The 25,986-nt window shown below is 53.5% G+C and overlaps 1 protein-coding gene across 6 annotated transcripts in view; it reads left to right on the top strand.

Moving 5' to 3' along the window:
- The window catches only part of CACNA1B (calcium voltage-gated channel subunit alpha1 B), a 181,394-nt gene that overhangs the window by 58,884 nt on the left and 96,524 nt on the right, over window positions 1–25,986 (top strand). For all 6 annotated transcript variants that reach the window (XM_088019210.1, XM_088019213.1, XM_088019211.1 and 3 more), the window contains exons 11-16: window positions 4,777–4,986; window positions 9,210–9,322; window positions 13,440–13,552; window positions 15,831–15,962; window positions 16,213–16,285; window positions 24,076–24,193. In XM_088019210.1, coding sequence (XP_087875336.1) covers window positions 4,777–4,986; window positions 9,210–9,322; window positions 13,440–13,552; window positions 15,831–15,962; window positions 16,213–16,285; window positions 24,076–24,193 — 759 coding nt within the window. The remainder of the gene's footprint in view (window positions 1–4,776; window positions 4,987–9,209; window positions 9,323–13,439; window positions 13,553–15,830; window positions 15,963–16,212; window positions 16,286–24,075; window positions 24,194–25,986) is intronic.

Below are 25,986 nucleotides of genomic sequence, written 5' to 3' on the forward strand. Positions count from 1 at the left end.
GTGCCCTCCCCTCTGCGTGATGCTTCGCTGGGCGGCCGCCTTTCTATCAGCGCCTAGACCTTGGTTGCTCTTTATTCCACATCCAGAGTTACCCGCCCTCTCCCCCGACTTCTCCCGGTCGGCTCCATGAGCGGCCCTCCTTGGCTCTCATCATTACTGCCATGCTCCTTCGCTACTGTGTCTTGTTTTCTTACCATCCTTGCCCCTGAGATGCCTTGTTTCCATAAGGAAATTGGTGTTATTTGCCATCACTCTGCCCCTATTGGCCCCAAAGATCAAGAACATATGACCTTTGCAGCGTGTTCGCCTCCTCCCTCGCGGTTTGAGGACGTTGGTGTTTTTAGCCCTAGGCTGTTGTTAGTCCCTGTGGTTGCTCCAGAACCCTTGCTTAGCAGGCCAGTGTGCACCCCCAGAGGCTGACCCTTGCCCGCAGGACTTTGCTTTCCGAGGTCCTCACCTGTGGCCACTGCCCCACCAACTGCTTCCTCTGCTTGCTCTCTGTCCTGTGCTCGGCTGGTTTCCCTGAGGCTTCTGGCTTCTTGCTGAGCCTCACGTGTCCTCCTACCTGAGGCGTGAGGTCTTTTTGCTGGGTCCTCCTGCCACTCTGTGGTGTCCCCCTGGCCCCTGCTGTCCTCGTGCCACGGAGGTGCCAGGGGCCGGGGCTCTTGTAACGTGTCAGGAGCTCCTTCTGTGCCTGTGGGCTCAGGCCTTCCTTCATGGAGGGCTTTTCCCATGTGTTTAATGAGTTCATCTCCTCACCTCGTGCTTTTTGGCATCTGGAATCCCCATTATTTCATGTTCTGTCTCCCACTCGGCCCCTGCAAGTCTCACCCTCTGTCCCTCATTCAACATTTGGCTTATGCTTCATCCTTCAGAACCACTAGTTTGGGTTCTAAGAGTGAACCTCCTCTCCTTTCATCTGCTGAAAGGAATTTTATTTTTTCTCCAAAAGTTTCTCCTTTCAGTTTTATTTTGATTGCTTTGGTGCTGTACTTGCGTCCCTGGGATTTTGCTGATTTTTCCTCCTGGGTCCCTGGCAGGGCTTCTGGGCTCACTTGCTTTCTGGGCCTCAGGCCTCAGCAGGTTCAGGCGGGCTTGGGCGTGGGGCCGGGCAGGGAAAGAAGAAGCCACATGTGGGTTTCCTCATGCCCAGCACCTCCTTTGTCCCTCCGTCTGTGTGAGGATGGTGGCGTCTCGGGCGCTGGGCTTGTCACTCCTCCATCCACCCTGTCACTGGTGCCCGTGGTTGAGCCTACGTGCCCCATGTCATTTCGCTGACTCCCACACAACGTGCTGGGACCAGGTTACCTGTGATCTGTTTCTGAGTGAGGGCTTCTCTGGGCTGTGTGACACTGTAAAGCCACATGCCCAGGGCAGGCGTGATGGGGTTTGTGTCTCCATGGCTTGTTGGCGAACATTACTTTCATTATCCCATGCTGGTGAGTGCAACCGTGAAGATGGAAGGGAACACATTTCTCCTCCGTCCCTTCACTGGCCTCTGGTGGGGTCATCGAGGGTGGGGATGGATCTTAGTCATTCTGCCTTCTCTCTGCCACTCAGGGCCTAAACTCTACACATGTGTGGAAGGAACGGGTATTGTTTTGCAGGGCCAGCATAGACCTTATATTAACTAATGAACCCCTCTTTTGGGCATGATGGAAAGAAATCCGAATATTATGTACACTCATGCATTGTTTCACTAATGATTAACTGTTCTGATATTCATAGGTTGATTTAATTCTTGATTTCCCTTAGCTTGATGATATATTTTTTCCTTGAAATAAGCCTTTTGATTATAAAGAATATACACTGATTAAGTTAAACATGGAAAATGCACAGTATGAAAAGAAGCAGTTCCAATCTCTCATGATTTTCCCCACCCAGACCTACGATTCTGGATGTGTCGTGTGTCCATGTTCACTGTGGACCCCTGCTTTTACCAAAGAGCTGGGCTGGAGTCACTGTCTGGAGCCGACCTGAGCACATGGTAGCTGCTTGCTGGGAAAGGCTGTCCTCCGGGGCACATGTCTCTGTCTCCGGAGACCCAGGACCTATGCCACGTTTGCCTGCGTATCCCTGTTCCCTGACCAAGTGGAGGCCAGGGGGTGGGCAGGTCTCTGTCCTTGGTTCTGCCATGGTGTGCGTGGGCACACACCTCTCCCTGGGAACTGACAGGGGGGCACCTCATGCTCAGTGCGCCGGGACTCTTGCTCCCCTTTCTGTCCCTTGGAGTGTGTTAGAGGGGGGACGGGTGGGGCTTCAGGAGCCAAGTAAGGGTACGTGGTTTTGGGCAAATGTGGCTCAGGAAGCTACTGTCTAGATATGCCTCGATGAGTGAAGATGTGTGTGGTTGTTTGCATGTGGGTCTGGGTGGCTGTGCCAAGGCAGCATTCCTACGAGGCCTTCCGCATGGCAGGGGCCCACTGGTTCTTCCTGGGCATGGTCCAGTAAGCCAGGTGGGGATGGCCGTGGAGCCTCCCCTGGAGAACTGGCTGCTTGTCTCACTGGCCACACAGGTGCACAGAGCAGTTTGCACAGGTCACGTGCCCTCTTAACCTTCCTTCCCAGCGTGGCCCTGTGTGTGTTCCTAGGTATGCACCCATGTGATTCTGTGAGTGGTTGTGTCTTTGAGAGTGAGATGATTAGGGTGTGTGTGACTTCGTTTCTCAGTGACTCAGGAAGTGGCAGGGGATCTGAGTGTGTGGGTTCCCCGGAAGGGTCTGTGCATGGTCTGCCTGTGTGTCTGTCTCTCCTGCTCTGCACTGTCTGCCTCTCTCTCCTGCTTTGGAGGGGGGAGTGGGTGTGTCTGGCTGTGGCCTTGGCACTTTGCAGCCTCAGTAAGGCTGGCCAAGAGCTCCTGGTTAATGAGGTCGCTCTGACTAATTGGCAGTGGCTGGTGTCTGGACATGGATTGTGCGGCTGCATCCTGGCTTCCCTGGGAGGCTGTGATGGAGCAGTGTCTTCCATGGCTGTGGGTGGGGTGTGGCATCTAGGGCGTTGTGAGGTTTCTCAGAGGGCTGGTGGATGGCTCCTGGCCTGTGGACTGCTCCTTCTGTGTCTGGGGCTGTCGGTCACAGCATCTCCCCCTACCCCCCCGATGCAGCTGCTCAGCTCATAGATAAATCTCTCCACAGGCCTCAGGGCCTGTCCTCATTTCGGTGAACTCAAGAAAACATCAGCCCCAAAATACTACTAGTGTGCCACTGAGAGTCTAGGTGCACGCGCGCGCACACACACACACACACGCACACACACACAGAACATCACGTGGCACACACACCCTCACCCAGGGACCCGATGCCCAAGCTGACTGGGTTTGAACCCTTGGAGCCTCACACAAGCCCAGGCCCTTATTGAAAACACTAGAGAGACCCTGATGTGCTGCAGAGACATGGGATGTCCGGAGAGACAGAGCCATGCATACTCAATACCTCCAAGCCCCCATGAAGACTGCTCAGTTGTTTGTCAAGGAGTGCAGCGGCTCTCGCGAGGGTTCTCTCCTGCCCTCACAGAGTGTGCAATCTGGTCTGGAAGCTAGGCACAGAACAGGTCAACGAGCCAATACAGGGTGGGTGGTACACAGCTGTGATTATTGCCGGTAGGCTGATGACCCTATTTTGGAAGGAGTGCCCAGAGAGGGGTGTTTTGTGAAGTCCAGATGTGAAGCTGAGAAGCAGCCCGCTGTGGAAAGGACCAGTGGTGGGAAGCATTTTATGCTTAGGGTCACGGCAGGGCAGAGGTGGCATGTACGTGGTGATGGGGGAAGGCCGTGGTAGCTTCATCGCAGACATTCCAGAGACTGTGTTGGGTTTTGTGGGCCATACTCACCTCTGCCTCTGCACCAGGATAACAGCCATGGACCAGACGCAAGCCAAGGAACTTGGCTGGGTTCTAGTCAAAGTACTTGAAAATAGAGGGGCGCCTGAGTGGCTCAGTCGTTGAGCGTCTGCCTTCGGCTCAGGTCATAATCCCAGGGTCCTGGGATGGAGCCCCGCATCGGGCTCTGCATCGGGCTCCCTGCTCAACGGGAAGCCTGCTTCTCCCTCTCCCACTCCCCCTGCTGTGTTCCCTCTCTCACTGTCTCTTTCTGTCAAATAAATAAATAAAATCTTTAAAAAAAAATTACTTGAGAATAGGGAGCCAGGGGCACCTGGGTGGCTCAGTTGGTTGGGTGGCTGCCCTGATCTCAGGGTCCTGAGCTCGAGTCCCGTGTGGAGCTCCCTGCTCAGTGGGGTGTCTGCTTCTCCCTCTACCTCTGCCTCTTCCCCCCTGCTTGTGTTCTCTCGCTCACACTCTTTCTCTTTCAAATAAATAAATCTTTAAAAAAGACAGCCAGTGGCTGCTGATCCCTGAGTTGAAGCGGGGCGGTGGGGGCGGGGGGAGGACCAGATGCTGTAGTGCTCTCCAAGGCCCACGGAGGAGCTGGGATGGCCGGGAGCATCAGGCCTGCTGGAAGGTGGCCAGGAGGTGCTGGGGACCATCTGGAGCCCAGTCACTGTGGAGACCACCAAGGCTCTTGGTTCCCTCACCTGTGAAATGGGGGTGGGGTCAGGCCCCACTGCAGGGGGTGCAAGGGTAATCAGCTAAATGCCAGTAACACACGGGTCTGACACACATGGGGCCTTGAGCTAGACCCGGGCTGGGGCAAGTGCCCATGAAGGTGTTCTCATGGGGGAGCTATGTGAGTGGGAGGGGAAGCGTGTCCTCAAGGGTGTGTCCGTGGGGCACACATCTGTGAGGGAGAGTGTGTCCTCAGTGAGCCCCTTGTTCCCCCAGGATCCCCCTTCGCCCGTGCCAGCCTCAAGAGCGGAAAGACGGAGAGCTCGTCATACTTCCGTAGGAAGGAGAAGATGTTCCGGTTCTTCATCCGGCGCATGGTGAAGGCGCAGAGCTTCTACTGGGCGGTGCTGTGTGTGGTGGCCCTGAACACGCTGTGCGTGGCCATGGTGCATTACAACCAGCCGCAGCGGCTCACCACGGCGCTGTGTACGTAGCTGCAGCTGGGCCTCCCCTCACCTCTTCCCGAACCACCTCTGGTCTGCAGCCTGCAAATCCCGGTTCACAGCCTTTTGCCTTGGAATGCCCTGGGTAGGACCCCTGCACTGACCCCAGTGCCCCCAAGGGCCTCTGCTGGGGCCTGAGCTTCCCGTCGCAGGTAGCAGGAGGCCTAGCTGATTGAAACGGGTTAGAAACTCATCTGTCAGTGTGGTGGGAAATGAGGCGGGGTCCAGGGCACCCTGGAGGAAGTTGATGGGGTGAGCAGTCACAAGCCAGGCCACATGGACCTGTGTCCTCCCTTGGAAGGGCCTCAGACCCACGGACCAGAGGACTTAGCCCCTCATTCCAATCTGCCACAAGGCTGCGGCTCCCTTCCTGGACTCCTGGGGAGGAACAGTCCTGCCTTCTAGCTCTCTTCCTGGGCTCTTTGGCTGTTTGCATTTTTTGGTTTTTGAACCTGACCAGGGCTGGCTTACCCATGTCCATGGGTCTAAGGGCCACAAGAGTCTGAGTCATGACTTCTCTTGGCCCTGGCTGCAGTTCCAAGGAGGAAAGGAAGAAGGTAACCGGGGTGGTTGAGGTCCCTTGTCCCTCTCCAGGGACCAGGGCTGACTTTCCAGGACCAACCCTTCATACCCTAGGGCTCTGTAGGCCATGGGGAGCTTGGTCAGGCCTTCCGCCTTCCTGTTCCCTGGGGGTCAGCTGCAATAACCCTGCTTGATATCCGGGGCTGATGTGGACACAGGGCCTATTGTGCATTCCCCTTGCTCTCTCCATATGGGAGTCCTGTATGCCTGAAGCCACCCTGCGGTGGCAAGAGAGTCTTTTCTCCAGAGGAGAACCCTCCTGGATCTGAGTCCTGGCCCCTGGTGGGCCAGCCACACTCCCCTCTTCCAGACCCCTGAGCCTGTCAGCTTTAAGTAGGAGCCTGGGCAGCTCTGGAAGGGTTCTTATGAGCTCCAGACTCTGATGTCTCCACAGGCCACTTGAAAATGTGGGTGGGGGTGATGGTTGAGGGGTGCGATGCTAGGCTGCAGTTTCCCAACCTTGTATTGAAAGCTCTTGTTGTGTAATGGGGAAGGGCATAGAGGCAGAAAAAGCCAGAGGGGCCCAGGGAGCTTTCGGCAGGCAGCCTGGCTTGGGTTGCCCAAGGGAGCAAAGTGAGGAGGCAGTTTGTGTGCTTTGAACCACCCGCTCTGGCCCCTAATCCATATATCCTTGGACCTGTACTTTGGTGCCTGGGGACTTTGTTTGGGACTGAGGTGAGTACTTCCCTTCGTATCCCCTCAGGATAAAGTCTCCTCATCCTTGGGCGTTGGGTGGGGACCAGGGAGGTGGGGCTTCCTCTTGACCCCGCCAACGGTGCGGCTGTTCCTGGGGCTTCCTGGCCAGGCCTTTCCTTCCCATGGAAGAAGCTGATGGTGCCCAGTCAGTCTTGTGGTTACTCCTTGTTTCCTGGGGACCTGCCACCCGACCGGGCAGGCAGCAGGGCCTGGTCACACATCTGTTGTGTGGGAGCACAGTACGGGGAGTGCCCAGGTGCTGGGCCAGGCCACAGGCATCCCTGGCCACGCTTCTTCCCCCTTGCTGCTTTGTCTTCTCTGTGGTTCCCTGGGAATTCCTGAATTCATTGGCATTACCTGGGGAAAACGTCTGGCGGGAGAGATGGGTGTATGCTGGGTCTGCACACCTCTGCTCAGGGCCCTGGGCTCTCTCCTTGGCAGCTGGGCTGGAGCTGAGGAAGGCTGATCCAGCCAGGTAGGGCAGGTCTTGCAAGAGGCAGAGGCAGTGGCTGAGGTAGGAGGGGGGTTCTCCGCCAGGACTAGCTTCATTGGAGCTCCCTGGGAGGCTCTGCGCTGAGACTGGCCAGCCTGCAGAGAATGGGCTGTGTGCACCTCAGCTGTGTGTCCATCCAGGACCCACCCCCAGTACACCACCAGAACCCCTGAGACTGAAGCTTAACTGGTGCGGGGGGGAAGGAAGGGAAGCAACTGGCTATCGGGCTTTGTCATCCTCTGAGCCCCCCGGCCTCACAAGACAGGCTTGGCCATTCTGTCCTCCAATTATGATACAGAACACTGATTAAGTGCTCTGCCCCCCGCTGTGTGAATGCCCGGAGAGAGGGCTCATCTCTGTCTCCTCTGCAAGTTCAAAGCAGCACCAGCCTGTTAGTTGGATGAATGCTTCAGGAGTGAATGAGTGGATGCCCTTTCTTGGTCTCAGAGGGGAGGCTGAGCTTATGAAGCCAAGGGTGTCTCTTCCGCAGGAGAGTGAAAGGGCAGGCAGGATGCTGGGGGATTTCTGGCTCAGGTTGCTCCCTTTCTCCGAGGAGGTCTTACCATTGGCAGCTCCTGTGCTGGTTCCTTGCACTGCTCTCACGTGGGTCTCCTGGGAGCAAGATCGGTGGCTGGGCAGCTGTAGCTCCGAGGTCTGGTGTGTGGGCAGGGGCAAGTCCCATCTTCGTGGCCTCTTCCTCCAGGATCTGAGCTCTTCTTATGGGGTGCCCCACGGCGCAGGGGCAGGTGCCTTTGTGACCTCACGTGGAGGGACTCTGGGACTGTGCAGGGTGTTGGGGCGTTTGGAGCTGGACTTGGGGGCAGGGCTCTCCCTCCCTACCCCCCTCACACCTGCTGCTCAGCACAGCCGGGCCCAGGTGCTGGTCATTCAGACCTGCCTAGGTCAGTGGGCATCCGTACCTGGCACCTTGGCCTCTTGGCTTCCCAGGGAGTCAGCTTTGCCTTCTCATTCTTTATCCCGTGCCTGGCTTGGGTGCCTCAGTGGCTTTTTGGCTGTCTTCAGAGGCCAGGCTTGTTGTGTGCGTTGCTACCAGGAGCTGATTATCCATGTACTCAAGCCACAGTAGGGGGTTCCCCACCTGAGACCATGGGCCATACAGGTCATTGTGTGTCTGTGTGTGGGCAGTGGGGCTGGTGCCTCTGCTCATGCGCAGTTGGGCTACTGTAGATCTGCCCCCGACTGAGGCTGCTGGGTCTCTGTAGTGGAGTACATGGTGGAGAGCTGTGTAAGAAAGCAGATGTCAGGGTCCAGAGCTATGTGGTCCCCTCTTCTGTTGTCTGTTTTATCAGGAGCTGCTTGAGGTCCAGCTTCCCAACCAGTCCGGATGCCAGAGGCCCCAGGAAGGCTGGGCCGGTGGCCTTCTGGGGACTGGACTCTCTGAAGCTTACCCTCCACTCCTGCTCAGGGCCTGGACCCTCAGGGGCAGGCTCTGCCCTGAGTTCTGAGCCGCTTCCCTGGCTTCTCCTGCTCTGGGGCCAGAGGTCATGGTGCCTTTGGGCCACTGTACAGAATAATGAGCTGATTCCAGCTCGGCACCTGGGGAGGAGGGTCAGAGACAGTGACCTTGTTCTGCTTCCTGGACTTCCTGGTTTGACCACTGGCAGAGCTCGGCTGCCTCTCTCGCTGTCCGGACGACCTGTTGTTTCTCGCTCTGGCTGTGCGTGTTGCTCGGGCCTGGCTAGGGGTTGTGTCTTGTCTGTGTGCCTGGAATTCCTAGCATGGCCCTCAGTTCCAGTGTGGCCTCCCTTTGGTCCTGAGGCCCTTGAGGGTCTGCACTCCCAGTGGAGGACTCCTGGCTAGGCAGGAGGGGTCGCCTGCAGGAAGGTGAAGGTGCCCAGGAGCCTCTGTGTGACTCGTAGAGTGAGGGGGCGGCAAGTGTTGGTGCCTCCTGGGAGCCTCGTGCTGGCCGGTCCAGGCAGTACTTGGGTGGTAGGTGAACACATGAACAAAGTGAAAACCAAACTCGGTGATGTGGGGGTTTTGGAAGGGTTTCGGGGAAGTCCTCATGGAAAGACAGGGTGATTCTGACGAGGAGGCTGAGGGTCTCCACCATGCTCAGAACATGGGGCGGGGAGCAAGCCTGAAGGCAGAAGGGTGGGTCTGAGGCCGTCCTCTGGGGAGTACTGTGTGGCCCCGGAACTCACTCCCGGGCCCAGTCCCAGGGCAGCCTCGCCTCCCTCCTGTCTCTGGCAGCACCACGTTTCAGAGTGGACAGGCATCCCTCTGGGCCCCTCCCGGTCCCAATCCGTTCATTATTCTCCTCCTGAGCTGAGATGTCTGAGCTCGGGGGCCACAGACCAGGCCTGCAGGGCTCAACCCTGGGAAGGCCCAGAGGTCTGGTGTCCTCCAGTCTGGGCTGGAGCCAGGTGGGGGGAGGCTGAGAGCTAATCCCCCTCTTCTCCGGCTTCTCCTAGACTTTGCAGAGTTTGTTTTCCTGGGTCTCTTCCTCACAGAGATGTCCCTGAAGATGTATGGCCTGGGGCCCAGAAGCTACTTCCGGTCCTCATTCAACTGCTTCGACTTTGGGGTGAGTAAGATCTTCATGAGAGGTGCCGGCTGGGGTCCAGGCAGGTCCAGCTGTGTCCTTGCTCGAGAGTGCACACAGCCCCCTCCCAGTATACGGTACCCAGTGTGTGCTGGGGTCTGTGCCGCAGGACCCAGGCAGTTGAGCGTCCTGTGACCCTGTGTGGGTCAGGAAGCTCCCTAGAGACAGGGAGAGGCCTTTGGCAAAGGGACGGCCTGTGTCCTGGTTGGGCCCTGACTTATGGGGGTGTCAGCTGCAGGACACCCTCCTTCCCACTTCTGACCCTGTCTGTAGAATCTGCAGATCAGCTGAAGGTGTCCCCTCTGTGTCTGGTACAGCCGTCTTTCAAATGTGCCACTGCTCCGCAGAGGGCTCAGTGTCCCCAGCAGAGCTCAAGGGGGTGTGATCCTGCTCCCTCACTGTCCTGCAGATCTGGCTCTGGGCAGCTTGGACACATGCTTCAGGGAAGACCTGACAGGGGCATGATGGTCCAGCCCTTCTCATGGGGCTGGCCTGGGTCCCCTCACCAACCTCTGTAGGTCAGGGAGGCCTCAAAGGCAGGTGTTCAAGACTCCCTGGGACAAAGCCCTTCCCAGGCCAGCAAGCACACGGACACCTCCCCGGTGCCGAGCCCAGAACCCAGGGAGGAGCTCTGACCCAGTGGAGGCTCTCAGTGAAAAGTGGCCATGCCAGCCCTGAGGAAGGTTCACGCCTCCGCAGAGTTCTGGCTGTAGGTAGACGTTCAACTCGAAAATTCAGTGTGACATTGACTTTTTCTGTCAGTGGAGTTGATGGAACATTGTGTCCGCGGCTCTGTTAAATCCTCACCAGGGCTCCTGCTTTGTAGACGAGTAACTGGAGATGTTGTGGGATTGGCCCAAGGCTGCCCAGGTACTTTGTGGGGGAGGCAGTGTGAACCCAGGAGTTCTGGCCCTGGGGTAGCAGGTTTGTGCCACACAGCGCTGCCTGATCTCTGGGGGAAGGAGGGGCGCTGGCTGCCCAGGGTGTGCTCTGAGACACGGATACCTGCGGTTCTTCCTGGGATGGCTTCTTGTCCCTTTTGCCTGCTGAGTCACAAGGAAAGCCTGTAGCTCACACAGGCTGGAGGGAACCCAAAGAGGTTAGCAGATCTCAGAGAATCCTTGATCTTGTAAATGTGTTTGTATCTTCTGGTTTGAACTAACTGGATCCCAGGACATGGGAATGATTTGCACATAAGCTAACAAATTATTCCAAAATTTAGCAGCATAAAATAAGTGTGTATTATCTTACAGTTTCTATAGGTCGGGGGTCCAAGGCTGGCTTAACCAGGTGCCTGTGGCCCAGGGTCTCAGGGAAGTCACAGTGCAGCTGACAGCTGGGACGCAGCCATTCCAGGGCTTGATTAGGACGGGAGAATTTCCTTTCAAGCTCATCATATGGCTGTTGATGGGACTTCCAAGCTCACTCCTGTGGTTGGTGGCAGGGCTCAGTCCTGGTCACGTGGGTCTCTCCCCAGGCTGCCTGAGTGTCTTCAGGATGTGACAGCTTGTGATCGGAGACAGAGACTGAGAGTACCCAAGACAGAAGCCACAGAAACCCAGGCTCAGAGAGACGACCCATCAATTCTGCCATATTATATTTGTTAGGAGTGAGTCACCTGGCCCAGCCCACGTTTAACAGGGGTAGGGAATATTAATTACCCAGGGACATGAACCCCAGGAGGCAGGGTCACTGGGGGCCATCTTAGAGGCTGCCTGCCACAGTCTACGCTCTGGTGTAGACCACATCCTTCCTGATGTAAAAGACACCCGCGTCCTCCCGCTTCCCCAGCCACCTCCCATTACAGTGTCAGTTCAGAGTCCAGGGCCTTCATCCAAATCAGGCCCAGGTAGAGTCACGGCTCCTCAAGGACAGCTGCTCAGTCCCTCCCCACCTGTGGACCCATGGAACTAAAAAGACAGGCTGTCACCTGCCTGTTGGCAGGACTGGCATAGATGAACTGCCGTCGGCATTCTTGTTCCAAGGGGACAGTGCGACACACAAGGGAGTCTCTGGCCCATAGCGGTTCAGGGATCCACCTGGGAAAAGTTGGGGATCCTGGGATTAGTTCTAAGGACTGGGAAGCCCTCTGGGCTTTTGGTTTTGGCCTCTGCATCACCTTTCTTGTTCCAGGAAAGATAGCATGTGTTTTCAGCTAGACACTTCTCTCAGCCTGCTTCCTACTGGTAGGACTTTAGGAATCCAAAGGCTTTTGTCTTGTACTGTCTGTGTCCCTTTCAACCCAAGCTGGTGATGTCTCTGCATAGCTAAGTCTTTCAGTGTATTGTGGGTATGTTGTGAACCTCCCTGGATTCCACTTGATGAAAGCCCTACCGAAACTCTCGCAACAGGCCCTTCCCAGTGGGGTGCCTGTGCTGAGATGGCTGAGGCCAGTGCACGTTAGTGCCCTGGAGGACTTGCTGCTCATCAACCTGACGTGCAAGGCCATCTCCGCAGGGACGGGCTCCCTCAGTGTCACAGTCGTGCCCTGGCTTTCTCTGTGGACCGTGCCATTTCCTAACTTGGCGTCCTTGGTTGTCTGGAGAGGCAGCTGACAACCCTTTCCCGTGCCTCTCCCTCTTCCCGTGCTGACAGTGGGTGGCAAGAGCACCCCAGGCCGCACCTGCAGACTCTGCTTAGAGATCCCAGAGACCTCCCCGTCCATGTGGCACACCTTCTTCTCTTCACATAGCTGTGGGCAACAGTGTGGCCAAACTTCCTGCCAGTACACAACAGGACTTCTGCCCCCTGTCCTGTAGACCCTTATGTGCAGCCTCCATACTTCCTCACTGTCCAGAACCCATGGACGTGCTGGGTTCACTGACATGCTGCTCCGTGCCCATTCTCTGGCTCCAAAACCACTCCCACATTGGAGAGCACTCCATTTCTGTCTCCAAAATGTGTATTGTTTTTTCCTGATGGATAACAAATTACCCCAAAGTTTAGTGGCTTAAAACAACCATCATTTGTTATCTCTCATGTCCGTGGGTCGGGAGTCAGGTGGGGACTTAACTGGGGGCCCCCAGCTCTCGCTCTCCCACAAGGCTGCAGTAACCGCAGGCTCTTTGGGGTGGGGAGCTCACACCCAAGCTCCTGCTTGTGGCCGACAGACCTCAGTACCGGTCACGGGGGCCTCTCCCCAGGCTCCCTCATGTCCTACATCATGGCAGCTGGGGACCTGCAGCAGAGCTGAGAGCACCGAGGAGGAAGCCAGTCTTTGTGACCGAATCTCAGGGGTGACAGCCAATCACTTCTGTCACATTCTGTTTGCTAGAAGTGAGTCACTGGGTCCAACCCATCCTTGAGGGACAAGGCTATAAAGGTGGGGGTACCAAGTAGTGGGGATCACTGTGGGCCATCTGAGGGGCCACCTGCATCATGAGCGAATGGGAACAAATTCTGAGGATTAAGGAAAGACAGAGACGCTGGAAGACCAACAATAAGAACACAGATTTAGGAAACTGTGAGCTCCAGCCCCAGACAAACATCCGGATGCTGTGTGCACACTGTGGAAAATTGGTGGAGGTGCTCAGTGTCACCAACGACAGATGGTGGCAAGCTTGGATGTCCCAGGTGTGCAGCTGTTGGGCTGTCTGGACGTCGCAGGACATCAGATGGTCTCTCAGTGATGCATCTGTGTTCAACATGGAGAAATATGCAGAGGATGGCTGTGCATTTGGGGTGACCCATAAGGGGTGCACCTGCCAGAGCAGATGTGCGGGTTAATGGACCAGCATTAAACTACACAGGGGTTTCCAGTCATGGCCAGGGCCTTGATCCTGGCACATTCACCCGTTTCTCAGCGCTGTGGGAGAACGTTGATGCTAAGCTGATCTGATTTGCAGTTGGCCAGTCAGGAAACCAGTAGGCCTACCCTCGCTCCACATCCTGTGTCCCCGTGGTGCGTCCAGGGTGGGCATGTTGCGGGGCAGGTGAGCACCAGGACTGGTGTGTGCTCCCCAAAGGCTGCAGGGGCTCAGCATGAGACGTGTACCTTGTGTTGCGGATGCTTACAGTGTGATCCAGAGATGCTTCATTCAGAGGTGCAGGTGTGGGATGAGTGGGTGTGTACCTGAGGCTGACCCTGTCTCCCGTGCAGGTCATTGTGGGGAGCATCTTTGAAGTGGTCTGGGCTGCCATCAAGCCAGGAACCTCCTTCGGGATCAGTGTGCTGCGGGCACTCCGGTTGCTGAGGATCTTCAAAGTCACAAAGTATGTTACCTATGTGCTCCCAGGTGAAGGGGAGAGGGGGAGTGCAGGTCACATCTGAGACTGGCCCACACAGCATGCTTCTTCCCAGGAATTCATGGTGATGGCCTTGAACTCAGCTGTCTGGAATCTCTTTTTGTGCTTATAATTGGTTTAAATACAAAAGACAGTTATAAAGCACCTGCCCAGCATGACTCTGTCTTGGCCCTGGGGGCCATATCTATCCTCAGGGTTGTTCCCGATTGGCCCTAATGTTGCCAGCAGGATTCCTAGTTTCTAGTTAGCTTGCTTCTTGTAGTTTCGTACTGTGCCCTCCTTTGAAACCAGCAGTCCCATCTTTCAACTTTCAAAGGGTTACTTTGCTTCATGGTTAACAGAAAAAAAAGAAGTTATCACATGGAAGTTTTTTTATCATCACACCCCCAAGTCTTCCCACCTCCCCTGCAGCCCCACCCCCAGAAAGGGAGGGAGGCCTCAGCTGACTCTGACCTGACCTGAGCCAGCTTGGTTCCTCTGTGGCTCCCATTCCCAGGCCTGCTTTCTCCACCCTGTGCTTCCCTGTTTAAGCTGTGGCAAGAGGGCAGTGACAGGCCTGTGTCTTCTCTTCTATTCCAGTTGGTTCTTTATGGAACCCTGGAAGCCAGTTGCACCATTTTGTCTCCGAGGGGGCTGAGGCCCAGGGCGGAGGTGTAATGCAGTTACTGAGCGAGTGCTGGGCCTCTCTGCTGGGGTTCTAGTGGTGGGAAGAGGTGGTGCGCCTCAGCCATAGCTGTCTCACCCACAGCAAAGCCTGCTCTGCTCTCAGCTGGTTTTAGCTGTGGCTGCACACACACCGCAGCAGGGACCTCACCTACCCTGAATTTTGGACTCCTGTTGCATGAGTATGTAGCCCACACATGCTCCAGCATGGATTTCCATGCAGTCTCCCCAGCAGCCTGGACCATGACAGCTGCAGGACCCAAGGAGCAGAACTGTCAACAGTGAGCCTGTGCAGGAGGCCCTGGGCTCCAGGTCACCCCTCCAGTGACCTTTCAGAACCCCACTGATCTCCCCAGGGTAGATGGGAGTTCTTTTGGTCTTCTCCAGTCTGTTTTAAATCCAAACCTGAGACCATTTGAGGACATGATGGTGTCACTGCAGGAGAGTTTGGGCAAGAGTCTGGTCTAGCTGGGTCCACAAACACACACTCTTGTGTGGCATGTGGTTAGTCCTCGGTTTCTTCCCCGTGCCGTGCTGGTACATCGCTCCGGGAGGTGACTGCGAGACCTGCCTTCACCTTGGTTGCGGGGCCTGGTGTTTTAGGGGCTCTGCTTCCTTCCAGAAGCCAGGCCACCCCTGTCCTGAGGAGGGCTGGCTTTTCCAGAGTTTTCCAGCCCGTCTTCCATGAACCCTCAAGTGCCTTGTAAGAGAATCCATGGAAGAGAGGTGAGCCTCTGTGCCATTGGCCCTTGGGAGGACAGGGCCAGGGACGCTCGGGGCCTGCTCTCTGTCCTGCCACCAGGGTGATGGAGACACAGTGTGTAGTATGTCTCAAGGTGGCTGGAGGGAAAGCCATGTGCCCCAGCCTCTTCTGGGGAGGAGCTCTCCAGAGGCAGACATGGGGTTGGACCCCCAGTCACCCCGTGAGTGAGCTGTCAGCAGTCAGGCCACCATGGACTTTAGTGGGGCCCGTGTGCCATTGGGTCCAGTTGCATGAGACATGTCCAGAGACATGGTCTCTGGCCTCCAAGAGCGTTTGAAATGTGTGATGGAGGGGTGGGTATTGTGGGATGCCAGGGAAATGGTCTCGCAGCACTGCCCCCCCCCCCCCCCCACCAATCGAAGCTGTGTCCTGGGCCCTTGCTGAGAGGGGCATTCACACCGGGTTATACATCACGCCTCACAGCACTGAGGACCGGCTCGATGCAGGCCAGTGGGGCTGATTATGTCCTGCTGCAGCTCCTTCTGTACTCGTGGTCTGAGCGGAGACACCTGGAAGCTGCTTGGGTGTTGAGGGGTGGAGAGGGATCGGGCACCATTCTGCCAGGCAGAGTGACAGGGGCAGGTTCAGGAGATGAGGGTGAGTTCAGCTATGGATACAGGGTCTCTGCCGCCCCCAGTGGAGGAGTCTGGAACTCTCTGGAGAAGAGCTCTGGCCTCCAGGTGTGGGGCCTGTGGGGTTTAGAAGGCCTCGGAAACCACAGGTGTGACTGGGAGAGCCCTGGAGTGTGGCATCTGCATGCGGGCTGGTGCCTCCGCGTGGGCGCAGCTGGGTGTGGACACACCCCACCTGCCCCGACAGGTACTGGAGCTCCCTGCGGAACCTGGTGGTGTCCCTGCTCAACTCCATGAAGTCCATCATCAGCCTCCTCTTCCTGCTGTTCCTGTTCATCGTGGTCTTCGCTCTGCTGGGCATGCAGCTGTTCGGGGGACAGTAAGTGGGCCCTGGGCGGGGGGTCGTATGAGGCTGGGGGCCCCACTGGGAAGGCAGAGCTCAGAACAGATGTGCTACTCAGGCCCCCTCCACCTGTCTGCCGCTTGGAGGTCCCCCAGGGGGACAACGGGACAATGGCGCCGAGCACACAGCCCACCCACAGCCTGGGACAGCGTTGCAAGCTGAGGTGCCAGATCCCCTGGCTTCTGGTGGGACGGCCTCCTCCCAAAAGACTTCTTGTTTCCCTCAGGTTCAACTTTAAAGATGAGACCCCGACAACGAACTTTGACACTTTCCCCGCGGCCATTCTCACTGTCTTCCAGGTAAGGCTCCTGACTCTTGGCACCCTCCTGGCCTGCTCAGCTCTCCAGGTATGGGCAAGGCAGCCTTCCCTGTCAGCATCTGCACAGCCAGACAGCCACCATTTCAGACAGAACCTCCCAGAAAACAGGAGAGAACAAGTGGGAGATGAGCACAGGGCGGTCTCCAGTCCTTGGGACTCTGCCACCAATCTAGAGCCTGGGTCTGGAGGGAGACGGGGTCCCAAGAAGCATGAGTTCCCTGGGGGTTCAATGGTCCTGTGGCCACTGGGCTTCAAGCCACCACTTTCTCTCCCAGCCCCTGGGAGCTGGAGTCACGGCTGTCTTACCCTTTGAGAATAAAACAACAGAGTGCTATCCATGCTTCTCCCTCCTGTTTGTCAGGCCCAGGGGTCCTTCAATTCTCTTTTGTGTCTGGAGATCACGCCCGCCACGGCTCCTGGGGAAGCTGAGTTGCCTATGATGCAAACCTTGTCACTCAGGCGATCTCTGCCCTCTCGGAGGGGTTCCCTTTTGAAGACTCTCTTGGTTGAGCAGTTGGCCCCCTTGCAGGGCTATAGCAGCACCCCTGATGTCCCCCATGACTGGCCTCACCGATAGGATAATGCCAGATGTTTCTGTCTTATGAAGCCTCCTTGGATGCCATGCCTGCTATTGAGCAGGTTGGGGTGGGTTGTTGTTTTGCCCAGGATGACTCTTAGGGAAGTCCAACAGGCTCAGCTTAGCCCCTGGCCTCTGGGGCTGCCCTTGGTCTCCAAGTTGGGGCCTCTAGCAGAGGGCGACCATGACCTTTCCTGTGCAGTGTGATCTGTTCAGTGATGGGAGGGAGCTCCTTCCTGCTGTGGGGCACTAGGGCTGCCCTGTGGGACCTTGAAAGTCAGGCAAGGGGAATCGGCGGAAATGTCTTCCAGACACCGCAGTAGGAAGGTGAGTGGAGTCAGGGCAGCAAAGGCATAGGGTTTGTGGCAGAAGGATTGGGGCTGGCAGAGGTCAAGTTGGATGGGCCTTCAGGGCCAGACCCACAGGCTTCGCCAAAGCAGGGAGGTGACATGATTGACAGAGCTCTGCTTTGTTCTGTCTGTTGCAGGAAAGGAGTGGAATGTGGTTGGTTAATGGTGGTGGTGTGGGACAGAGGGGAAGAGGAAATCAAAGTTAGAGGGAAAAGATGGGTTCTTCTGGTCAGATTATGCTCTGGTTTGGACCTCAGACCCCCCTCTGCTCTGGAACATGGCAGTAAGAGAATAAATACATCTAGAAATTAAAAGGATCCAGCCGAGCAGAAAACAAACTGTGGGCTGGAAATGGAACAGTAAGGAGAGATGCAGAGATCGGGGCACCTGGGATGTGGTCCGGGCGAGGCAGGCGGGCTGGGCATCAGAAGCATCCACGTGTGGCCTGCCTGACTCGTCGCTGGGGAAGGTGTGTGGCCCTTTGAGGAGCAGAGGAGCAGAGCTGGGAGAGGGTGACTATGGCTGGAGGACGCCGAGAAGTTCACAGGGGCAGATGGCTGGCCAGGCCAGGCTTGCACCTTCCATGGATGGTGCTGGGCTGGGGCCTGAGACCCCAGGATGGGAGTTCACTCTTGCTTCTGAACGGGGCTGGAAAGGGTAGGGAGAGTGTGTGACCAAGAAGAAAACATCAGGTCTGCTCATGATAGTGAGCAGTTGGCATCTAGCAGGCAGACTGAACCGTGGTGAAGCTGACCCCACCGAAGAGGGTGGACAGCACGTGCAGTGGGAAGGTGAGCTCACTCCGAAAGAAATGGGAATAAGATAGCAATGCAGGTGACTTTGCATCAAATGTGCTTGCGGTCTACCCAGTGTTTGAGGAAGAACTTGTAACACATAACACAGAATTATGGAAGAAAATACCTGAGAACCAAGAATAGGTTAATATGAGAAAGAACTAAGTAGAAGTCCTAGGAATGAAAAATAGTGCTTTTAAAATAGAAAAGTAAAGGGCCAAATATACTGTGGACACGACCTAAGAAAGGATGGGTGAGCTGGAAGATGTGGGGGAACTTGGGGGTGAAGCCCAGCACTGTCCCGGGCGAGTCTTAGAGGGCATGCACTCGGAGGACCAAGCAAGAGTAATGTCAAACCTGGATGTGTTGTGATAAAGAGAGAGATTCCCCACAGAAGAATGACAGTCTGATGGCAAGGGTCAGCGAAGGAACTTAGAAATCCTGGGGGACAGCCCCCATGACCCCAGAATGCTGATCCAGAAAGCCGAGGTTCAAGCTCGAGGGGGAACTGGACACGTTCAAATGCAGATATGGAGAGAGCTACCAACCCCTGATTGCTGAAAGCACCACAGACGTTATACATTTAGCAAAGCCAATGATTTAGGAAAAAAAAAACAAAACATTACACTAACCCAAGAAGAAATTAAAGACCTGAACTATTTCAGAAATTGAATGATTAAAAATCTGCCTACCCAAGCCACCATGTTCTGGTAATTTTATGAGTGAATTCTACTAAAATTTAAGAAAGACGTTATTCCAATTTTATGCAGATGACTCCAGAGAAGACAAAAAGGAAGGTACCCAGCTGCCTTTAAGAGACTAGAATAACCTTGATAAAACACCGTAAGTGAACTAATGTGAGTCCACTGCTTGGTGACTCACAGGAAGAGACCTCAGTGGGGGGTGGGTTGTTGTACAAAGGAAGCTTTTATTTGCAGTAAATAAAGAGATCACAGGGAATAACTTCCAAAGCCATGACTCCCCATGTGGGGATGAGTGGGTTCCTTCGATTTAGGGCTCAGATGAATACTCAGAAAGGGGAGCTTTGTCAGTGCATATTAGAGGTGGGCATAAGGTCATGCATGCACACTCAGGAAACACGTCTATACGTGCATCGTTTGTACGTCGTGCTAAAGGGGTTTGTGCTCCCCCGTGGAAGGAGACTTTCACATTAGAATGAGGCAGAGGGAATTGCCCCACACTGCACGGCCTGCCTACACAGGTGGGAGTCAGTGACTGAGCTCTTCCTGAAAAGATAAGGTTAACATTCATGTGAATAAGAAGGGGGCTCAGTGGGGGTCTTAGGTCATGATCACAAACGCAGAGACAGAAGGGAAGTAATATGTAATCAAACTGGATACGCTTGTAAATTAACAAATCATCTTTATGATCAACTTGACTTTACCCTAGAAATGCAAGATGACTTAACATTGGAAAGCCTATTAATGTAATTCATCATCTTAGCCAGTTAGGGTAGGAAAAAACCGTGTGATCAGAAAAAACATGTGACTCCAGCAAGACCACGGCACAGAGTCGAGAGGACAGAAGAAACAACATCTGGGAGATTTGTCCACTCTGGAAGCTGGGTGATGAGGGCGTGGGGATGCAGCACTCTCTGTGTCTGTCTGGGAATGTGCATAACACATTTTTTCTAAAAAGATAAGATCACATGATAAAAGCCAACACTCCTTCCAAGTAAAAACTCTTAGATTAGTGCTGGTGTCTGTGGTCTGCAGTAGGACAAGAAAATATGAAACACAGTTTCTCAGGATTGATAAGGAAGAAAGAATATTCACAGCTAAAATATTTGCACACACAGAAAACTGAAGTGTTGTGTTTGCAGATGGTATGGGACAATTTGGTTGTCCATAGAGCAAAACATGAAATTGGGTTCCTACTTTGTTCTGTATTTGAAATCAGTTTGGATAGATTAAGACCTAAATGTGAAGAGCAAATCTGAAATTTTAGGAGGATGCACAGGAGTGTAATGGTACTAACTCAAGGTAGGGAAATCCTTCTTAAGCGATAAGAAGCACAGATCATAAAGGAAAATATTGACAAATTTGACTGTTAAAATAGAAATTCCTGTGCATCAAAAGACACCACAAAAAGGTTTAAAAAATGTCATGAACTTGGAGAAGACATTTCCACAGTATTAGAATAACCACTGAAGTGTCCAAGACTTACCAAGAACTTCCACAAATCAAAGAGAAAGACAAATAATATCTGGGAAAGGCAGAGTGTAGACAAGCATCTCATAGGAGAGGAAGTTGGGCTGATGAATAAACCAGTAAGAACAATTACCAGTGTTGCTAGAGATGCAAATTAGACCCACCATGAGACAACCTCTCCACCTGTCAATTTAGCAGAAGTTAAGAAATCTAATATCAAGTTATAGAGGGGATGTGGAGAAATGGAGATTCCTTTATGCTGTTGGTGGGTTGGTAGAACCACTGTGGGTAATAACGTCATAAAACCTAATAACTGGGACTTGCGTAGGGGTGGTTCCTGTTGTGGGTCTGTGCTCGGGAAAGTCCTCTGCCCAATTGCACAAGGAGAGGTGCGTGTGAGGTATCATAGCATTGTTACTTATAACCGCAAAAAACTGGAAGTCACCAAAAATGTCCATCGTCACAAGAATGGATAAGAAAAATGTGTTGTATTATCTGTATAGCAGGAACATGAACGACCTAGAATTAAATGTGTTAACATGGATGAATCTCACAAATATAATATTAAGCAAAAAGAAAGTAAGATTCAAAATAATGCACAACATATGATACTATTTAAATAAGGATGAAAACATGCAAAACTGTTGTTTATGGCATCCATGCAGTGAAAGTATAAAAGCTTGCATGGAAATGAGAAACACCAGATTCAGGGTGCTGTGCTGCTGGGAGGTAGGCTGGAGCAGTTCTACTCAAGGGGCGCCACCTCCTTTGAATGCTATAGTTGTCAAGCCAGGTAGTGGGTACATGGAGGTTTGTTAAAAATTATTCATCATTCCTTTCTGAATGTTTGAAATAGTACATAATTAAAAAATCAAAGGATACAAAAAGATAAACTAAGTAGAAATCATCAAAAAGAAAGCTGGTATAATATTAACATCAGCCAAAATTCAAGTTAAGAGAAAAAAGCTTTAGTAAAAATAAAGAAGTGCATTACAGAACAACAAAAAGAAGGCAGCAATCATGAACCTGCATGACCTCACAACATGACCTAAAAATATACTGAGCAGCAACTGATAGAAACACGTGGAAGTCCACATCTTAAAAGAGGTTTGTAATACATTTCTGTCAATCCATAGGATGAGGCTGAGGTCTATGGAACTCTGCACCCAGCCGGACAGCAAACAAAACAGTCATTGTTTGGGACACATAGGACATTCACAGAAACTGACCACTTGTTAAGTCACCCAGGAAATTCCTACAAATCTTGGAGAATTGTCATCCTACAGAGCACATTCTTGATGTAATGTAAATAAACAAACATGTGTAAAAAATTATTATTAAAACCTAAAGGCTGAAGGACTGAGCTAAAGAAGACATCACAACAGACCTTACAAAATACTTAGAAGTGAACAATGACATCAAAACTTATGGAATGATGTGGAAACAATACTTGGAGGAAAATTTATAATCTCAAATGCAGTCATCAAAATAAAAGAAAGACTAGAAATAAACTAGTGATGTACTTATCTTAAAAACCTAGAAAAGCGAACAGGCAAACCAAAGAAAAATTGAAAGCAGGAAAAAATGGTTAACAAGCAGACATTAGTGACACAAAACTAAAACAGCAAGACAACAAAGTCATATAAAGCTTGCTCTCAGGAAGACTAATACAGGAGACAGCATCTTGGCAACACTGGCCGAGAGAAAAAGCACAGATGAAAAGTTTAGCCTGGAAGGGAGGCCTACCTGCAGGAAAGGGAGAGATTGTTTTAAATCCCAAAGAATATTATGGCCAGAGATTTGAAAACTAAGATGAAAATGCACTTTCATAGGAAAGCCTCAAACACATAAATTAGCTCAAGAAGGAATTAAAAACCTGGATAGCTTTCTAACCATTAAGGACAAGGGATCTGTAGAGCTCTTTTCCTGCCCTGGGCCTGGCAGGTATAAGATGAGTCCTACCAAGTGCATAAAGTTCACTTGTGCTACTGAACACAAGATCAACATACAAAAATGTAGCTTTCCTATGACCTAACCATTCAATTAGAAAATTCAATTAAAATGAAATATTTCATTCCAGAGGCGACAAAAGCTATGAGGCACCCAGAGATCTACAAACAGCATGCAAGACTTTTATGGGTGAAATTAGGACTTGTTGTCAAAGGACCTACAGATCTGGGTACACAGGCGATATATTTGTAATGGGGAGTGGCAAAGACATCTGCTCTCCTAATTTAGTCTCTTGGAATTCAGCATATTGATAATGTGGAGGAGTCAACGTCCAAGAACTGTCAAGACGATTCAGGAAGGAGGGGTCTGCCTCACCATGTGTCAAGAGTTTTTACGAAGCAGGAGGATTGTGAGGTATGAAGAGCAGACCAAAGAAGCCAGAAATGTGGCCAGGCTAGGCAGGAAGCTGGCCGTAGGAGGGGGATGGGCACAGAGTATTTTAAAAAAGTAGGTCTGTGAGACCTGGCTGTCCACTGGGAAAAAGGTTGATCTTCATCCCTGAGTGTACACAGAACAGTAACTACAAACTCCAGGTGGATTCAAAACCTAACTGTGTAAAACCAGACTTTAAAATGGTTTGAAGAAAATACAGAAGAATATTTTTATTGCCTTTGAATGGAGAGGAATTTCTTAGATGCAGGGCACTTTGTCATAGAACAGAGGCCAGCCGCGAGCATTTCCAGTAGTTCTGCAGACAGAGGCAAGAATGAGCAAGAACACACGGAACGCACGGGAAATCTCAGTCAGTGGGAGGAAGGTGAGGCATCCGGGATGTGAGACTGTCGAAGAAGCCCCAGAGGACAACACCTGACCGGCTGGCCCTCTCACTCCTCAGCCCGGAGCAGTGCCCACCACAGGTGTAGCCTAGGGTGAGCGCTTCGGAAACCCCTTGTAAGGTCAGAGGTGCACATGGCCTGCTCCCTGGCCGTCCCAGCTGTGGGCAGACCTTCCACGAGTGCAGTGAGACTCGGTAGCAAAATCCTGGAAAGAAGGAAGGTGCCAGTCAAGAGGCGTGTGGGTTGTTGGCCTGAAGGGTTGGTGTTCGGTGGGGGACAGGAGTAGGTGGATTTGTGTGCCTTGTGTGGATAAACTTCAAAGATACGATACTGAGTGAAGACAGCAAGCTGAAGAACGGTGCGTGTCGTTTGATACCTTCCTGTGAGTGTTTAAAACACGCGTGGTGTATTTTGTTTATAGATACATGTGTGTCGTGTGAGTGGAACTCTACTGACATGGTTCCTCACCAGGTTTGTGATTGGGGTCGTCTGTCGGGAGTGTTCACGGGCAGTGGGACCTGATGCAAATGGGACAAATGTGAGCAGTGTCCATTTAGATTGGTGGACACGTGAATGTCTGTTACGTTCTCCTCTTGTACTTTTCCAAAAATACAGTAGCAAAGAGAGACATGTTTCTTAATGGGGCAAGGATTGCATTTAGCCACCCTCTGTGCTGGACCCACTGTCACCTAGACTGTAACATCCTGGCCCAGGTGGCCCTGGGAGTGGGGAGTTCTGCCTCCCCAGCCCGGCCTCATCTCTCCAGCTCATTGCTACAATTCTCCTCCTTGCCTTTGCTCACCTTTTCCTTCGGCTTGGTGCTCCCTTCCATTTTTGGCCGAAAAGCTAGAGCATATTCATCTTTCGAGGCCTGACCCAGCTCAGCAGCCATGTCTTTATGGAAGTTTTTCTGGAGGACCGTGGGCCACCTTGACCTCCAGAAGCCCTAACATCTAGAAACCTGTGTGTCTGTGCACATGTACCCATGGGTTCTTGGGACACAGCCATGTCTTGACCCTGAGCGTGCACATGCATGTGCATGTGGGTGAAGGTGGCCATGCAGGCATGCCCTGTGGTGCTGTCCCTCCACAGATCCTAACAGGAGAGGATTGGAATGCAGTGATGTATCACGGGATCGAATCGCAAGGTGGAGTCAGCAAAGGCATGTTCTCCTCCTTTTACTTCATTGTCCTGACGCTGTTTGGAAATTGTATCCTTCTTTGGGGCTGGGGTGCAGTGTGGTTAGTGCTTGGTCTGGGCCTGCCTCTCCCTCTTCCCCCAGGAGGACTGGGTGGGGGGTGGTTGTTGGCCACAAATACGAGAGGGTACCTTCTCATCAAGTGTGAACGATGTAGCTCCTCCCTCAGGGGAGCTGGTTTAAGTCTAGATGGTGAATATTCTCCAGGCAGCCTGAGCTTGGGGGTTCCAGAGGCTGTGGGGCCTGAGGTCGATGGAAGCATGAGTTGCATGTACGGTACCCAGAGGGAGATGGTATGGTCAGTGGCAGGCTCAGGAGGGTTGCTATGGGAAGACGTGGGCTTTGAACACTGATGGCAGTGGGTTTGGTTTGGTTTGGTTTGCCCACTTTAATTCAGGAATTAAATTTTGGCCCTGGGCTTTTAAAAAACTGTTCCCTGCTGAAAACATCATACCTGCAGAGAAATATGAAGCAAGGTTTCCTGTAGTGGGTGGCTGTTGGGCTCGTGTTTCAGGACCTTGGGATGGGAGGGTGGGTCTGGGGTCCGGGAGAGCCCAGCAGCTTAGTGGCAGCTCTGCCTTAGGCAGGCTACATGGGAAGAGGAGGCTGCAAGGCTCATGATGGGGGGGGAGTGTTGAGGGCCAGGAGAGGTGAGGTGTGAATGTGGCCCCCCTGCTCGGGGTGGGTGGGGGAATTCAGGATAAGCAGGGGCACTTGGGTTCTCAAACTCTTTTGTACATCAGAGTCCCCCAAGGGTGGTTATTGCTCAGGTTCCAGCCCACAAATGTGATGCTAACATGCTCCCCTGGGAGTGCTGATGCTGTGGCCTGGGGACCCCCATTTTGAGACCTGCTGCAGCAAGTAGCCCGCAGAGCCCGGAGAAAGATCCGTGAGTGGCCTTCTCGCAGACTGACCTACTGGCTTGGCCTTATTTCCCTGCACGCACACCTGGACACGTGACCCTGTTTGCCCCTCCTTGCCCCTGCCTTGCAGGCTCTCACACCAGTCTATGACCTGTGACCCTGCAGACCCTGTTCTCTTTGCCTGCATTCGCCCCAGAGGGGCTGCACCATCTGTTTGCCCTGTGTAGTTCAGGGCCTGGACCCCAGGGCAGGGAGCCCCGTCTCTGTGGGGGCTGAGCAGGAGGCCCAGCAAGGAGGAGTCAGGGGCTCAGAGGGGCAGTGTTTGTTCACTGTTTAGCAGGCGGGTGGGACCTGGGGGCTGGCTGACTGGAAACCCGGAAGTGGCAGCCAAGGTTGTCGGAGAGGGAAGGGGCCTGCAGTGTTGACCTCAAATGGTAGGGGTAAGGGTGGGGAATAATTGCTCTCCAGAAGGAGGGGGCGCCCCCCCCTCCCCGAGACTGAGTAGTGGCCTGAAGCTCATCACAGCTTTTCTGACCCTGCACTGTCAGGCCAGGTGTGTCAGTGGTCAGGCCTCGTGCTAGCCAATGGGAATCGTTCCCTCTGCCTCTGTGCCCCTCTCTGGCTGGGCCCTGAGCTCCAGGTGTGGGAAGGCCTCTGAGGGTGCTCATGGCTGTGGTTAGTGCAGGGAAGTGGCCCCCAGCCTCAGTGTCTGTCCTCTGGGCTCTGCTGGAGCCCCGAGCAGCCTTGCCTATGAGGTGGCACCTGGCACGTGGGTCCCCTTGAGTCTTGGAGGCATCTGCCTGCCAGACTGGGTCCTGACCAGCAGCAGTCATTGCTGTTGGCCTCCTGCAAAGCCAGAGTCTACGCAAGCCTTGCCCTGGCAGGAATGACTGCCAGGTTGGGGTTAGGGGGGTGAATCCCCAGGCCTGTGGCTAAGAAGCT

This window comes from Eumetopias jubatus, unplaced genomic scaffold (genome assembly GCF_037043125.1).
Source record: "Eumetopias jubatus isolate StellerSeaLion01/CBP00866 unplaced genomic scaffold, mEumJub1_p1.0 scaffold_15, whole genome shotgun sequence".
NCBI classification, from domain to species: Eukaryota; Metazoa; Chordata; class Mammalia; order Carnivora; family Otariidae; genus Eumetopias; species Eumetopias jubatus.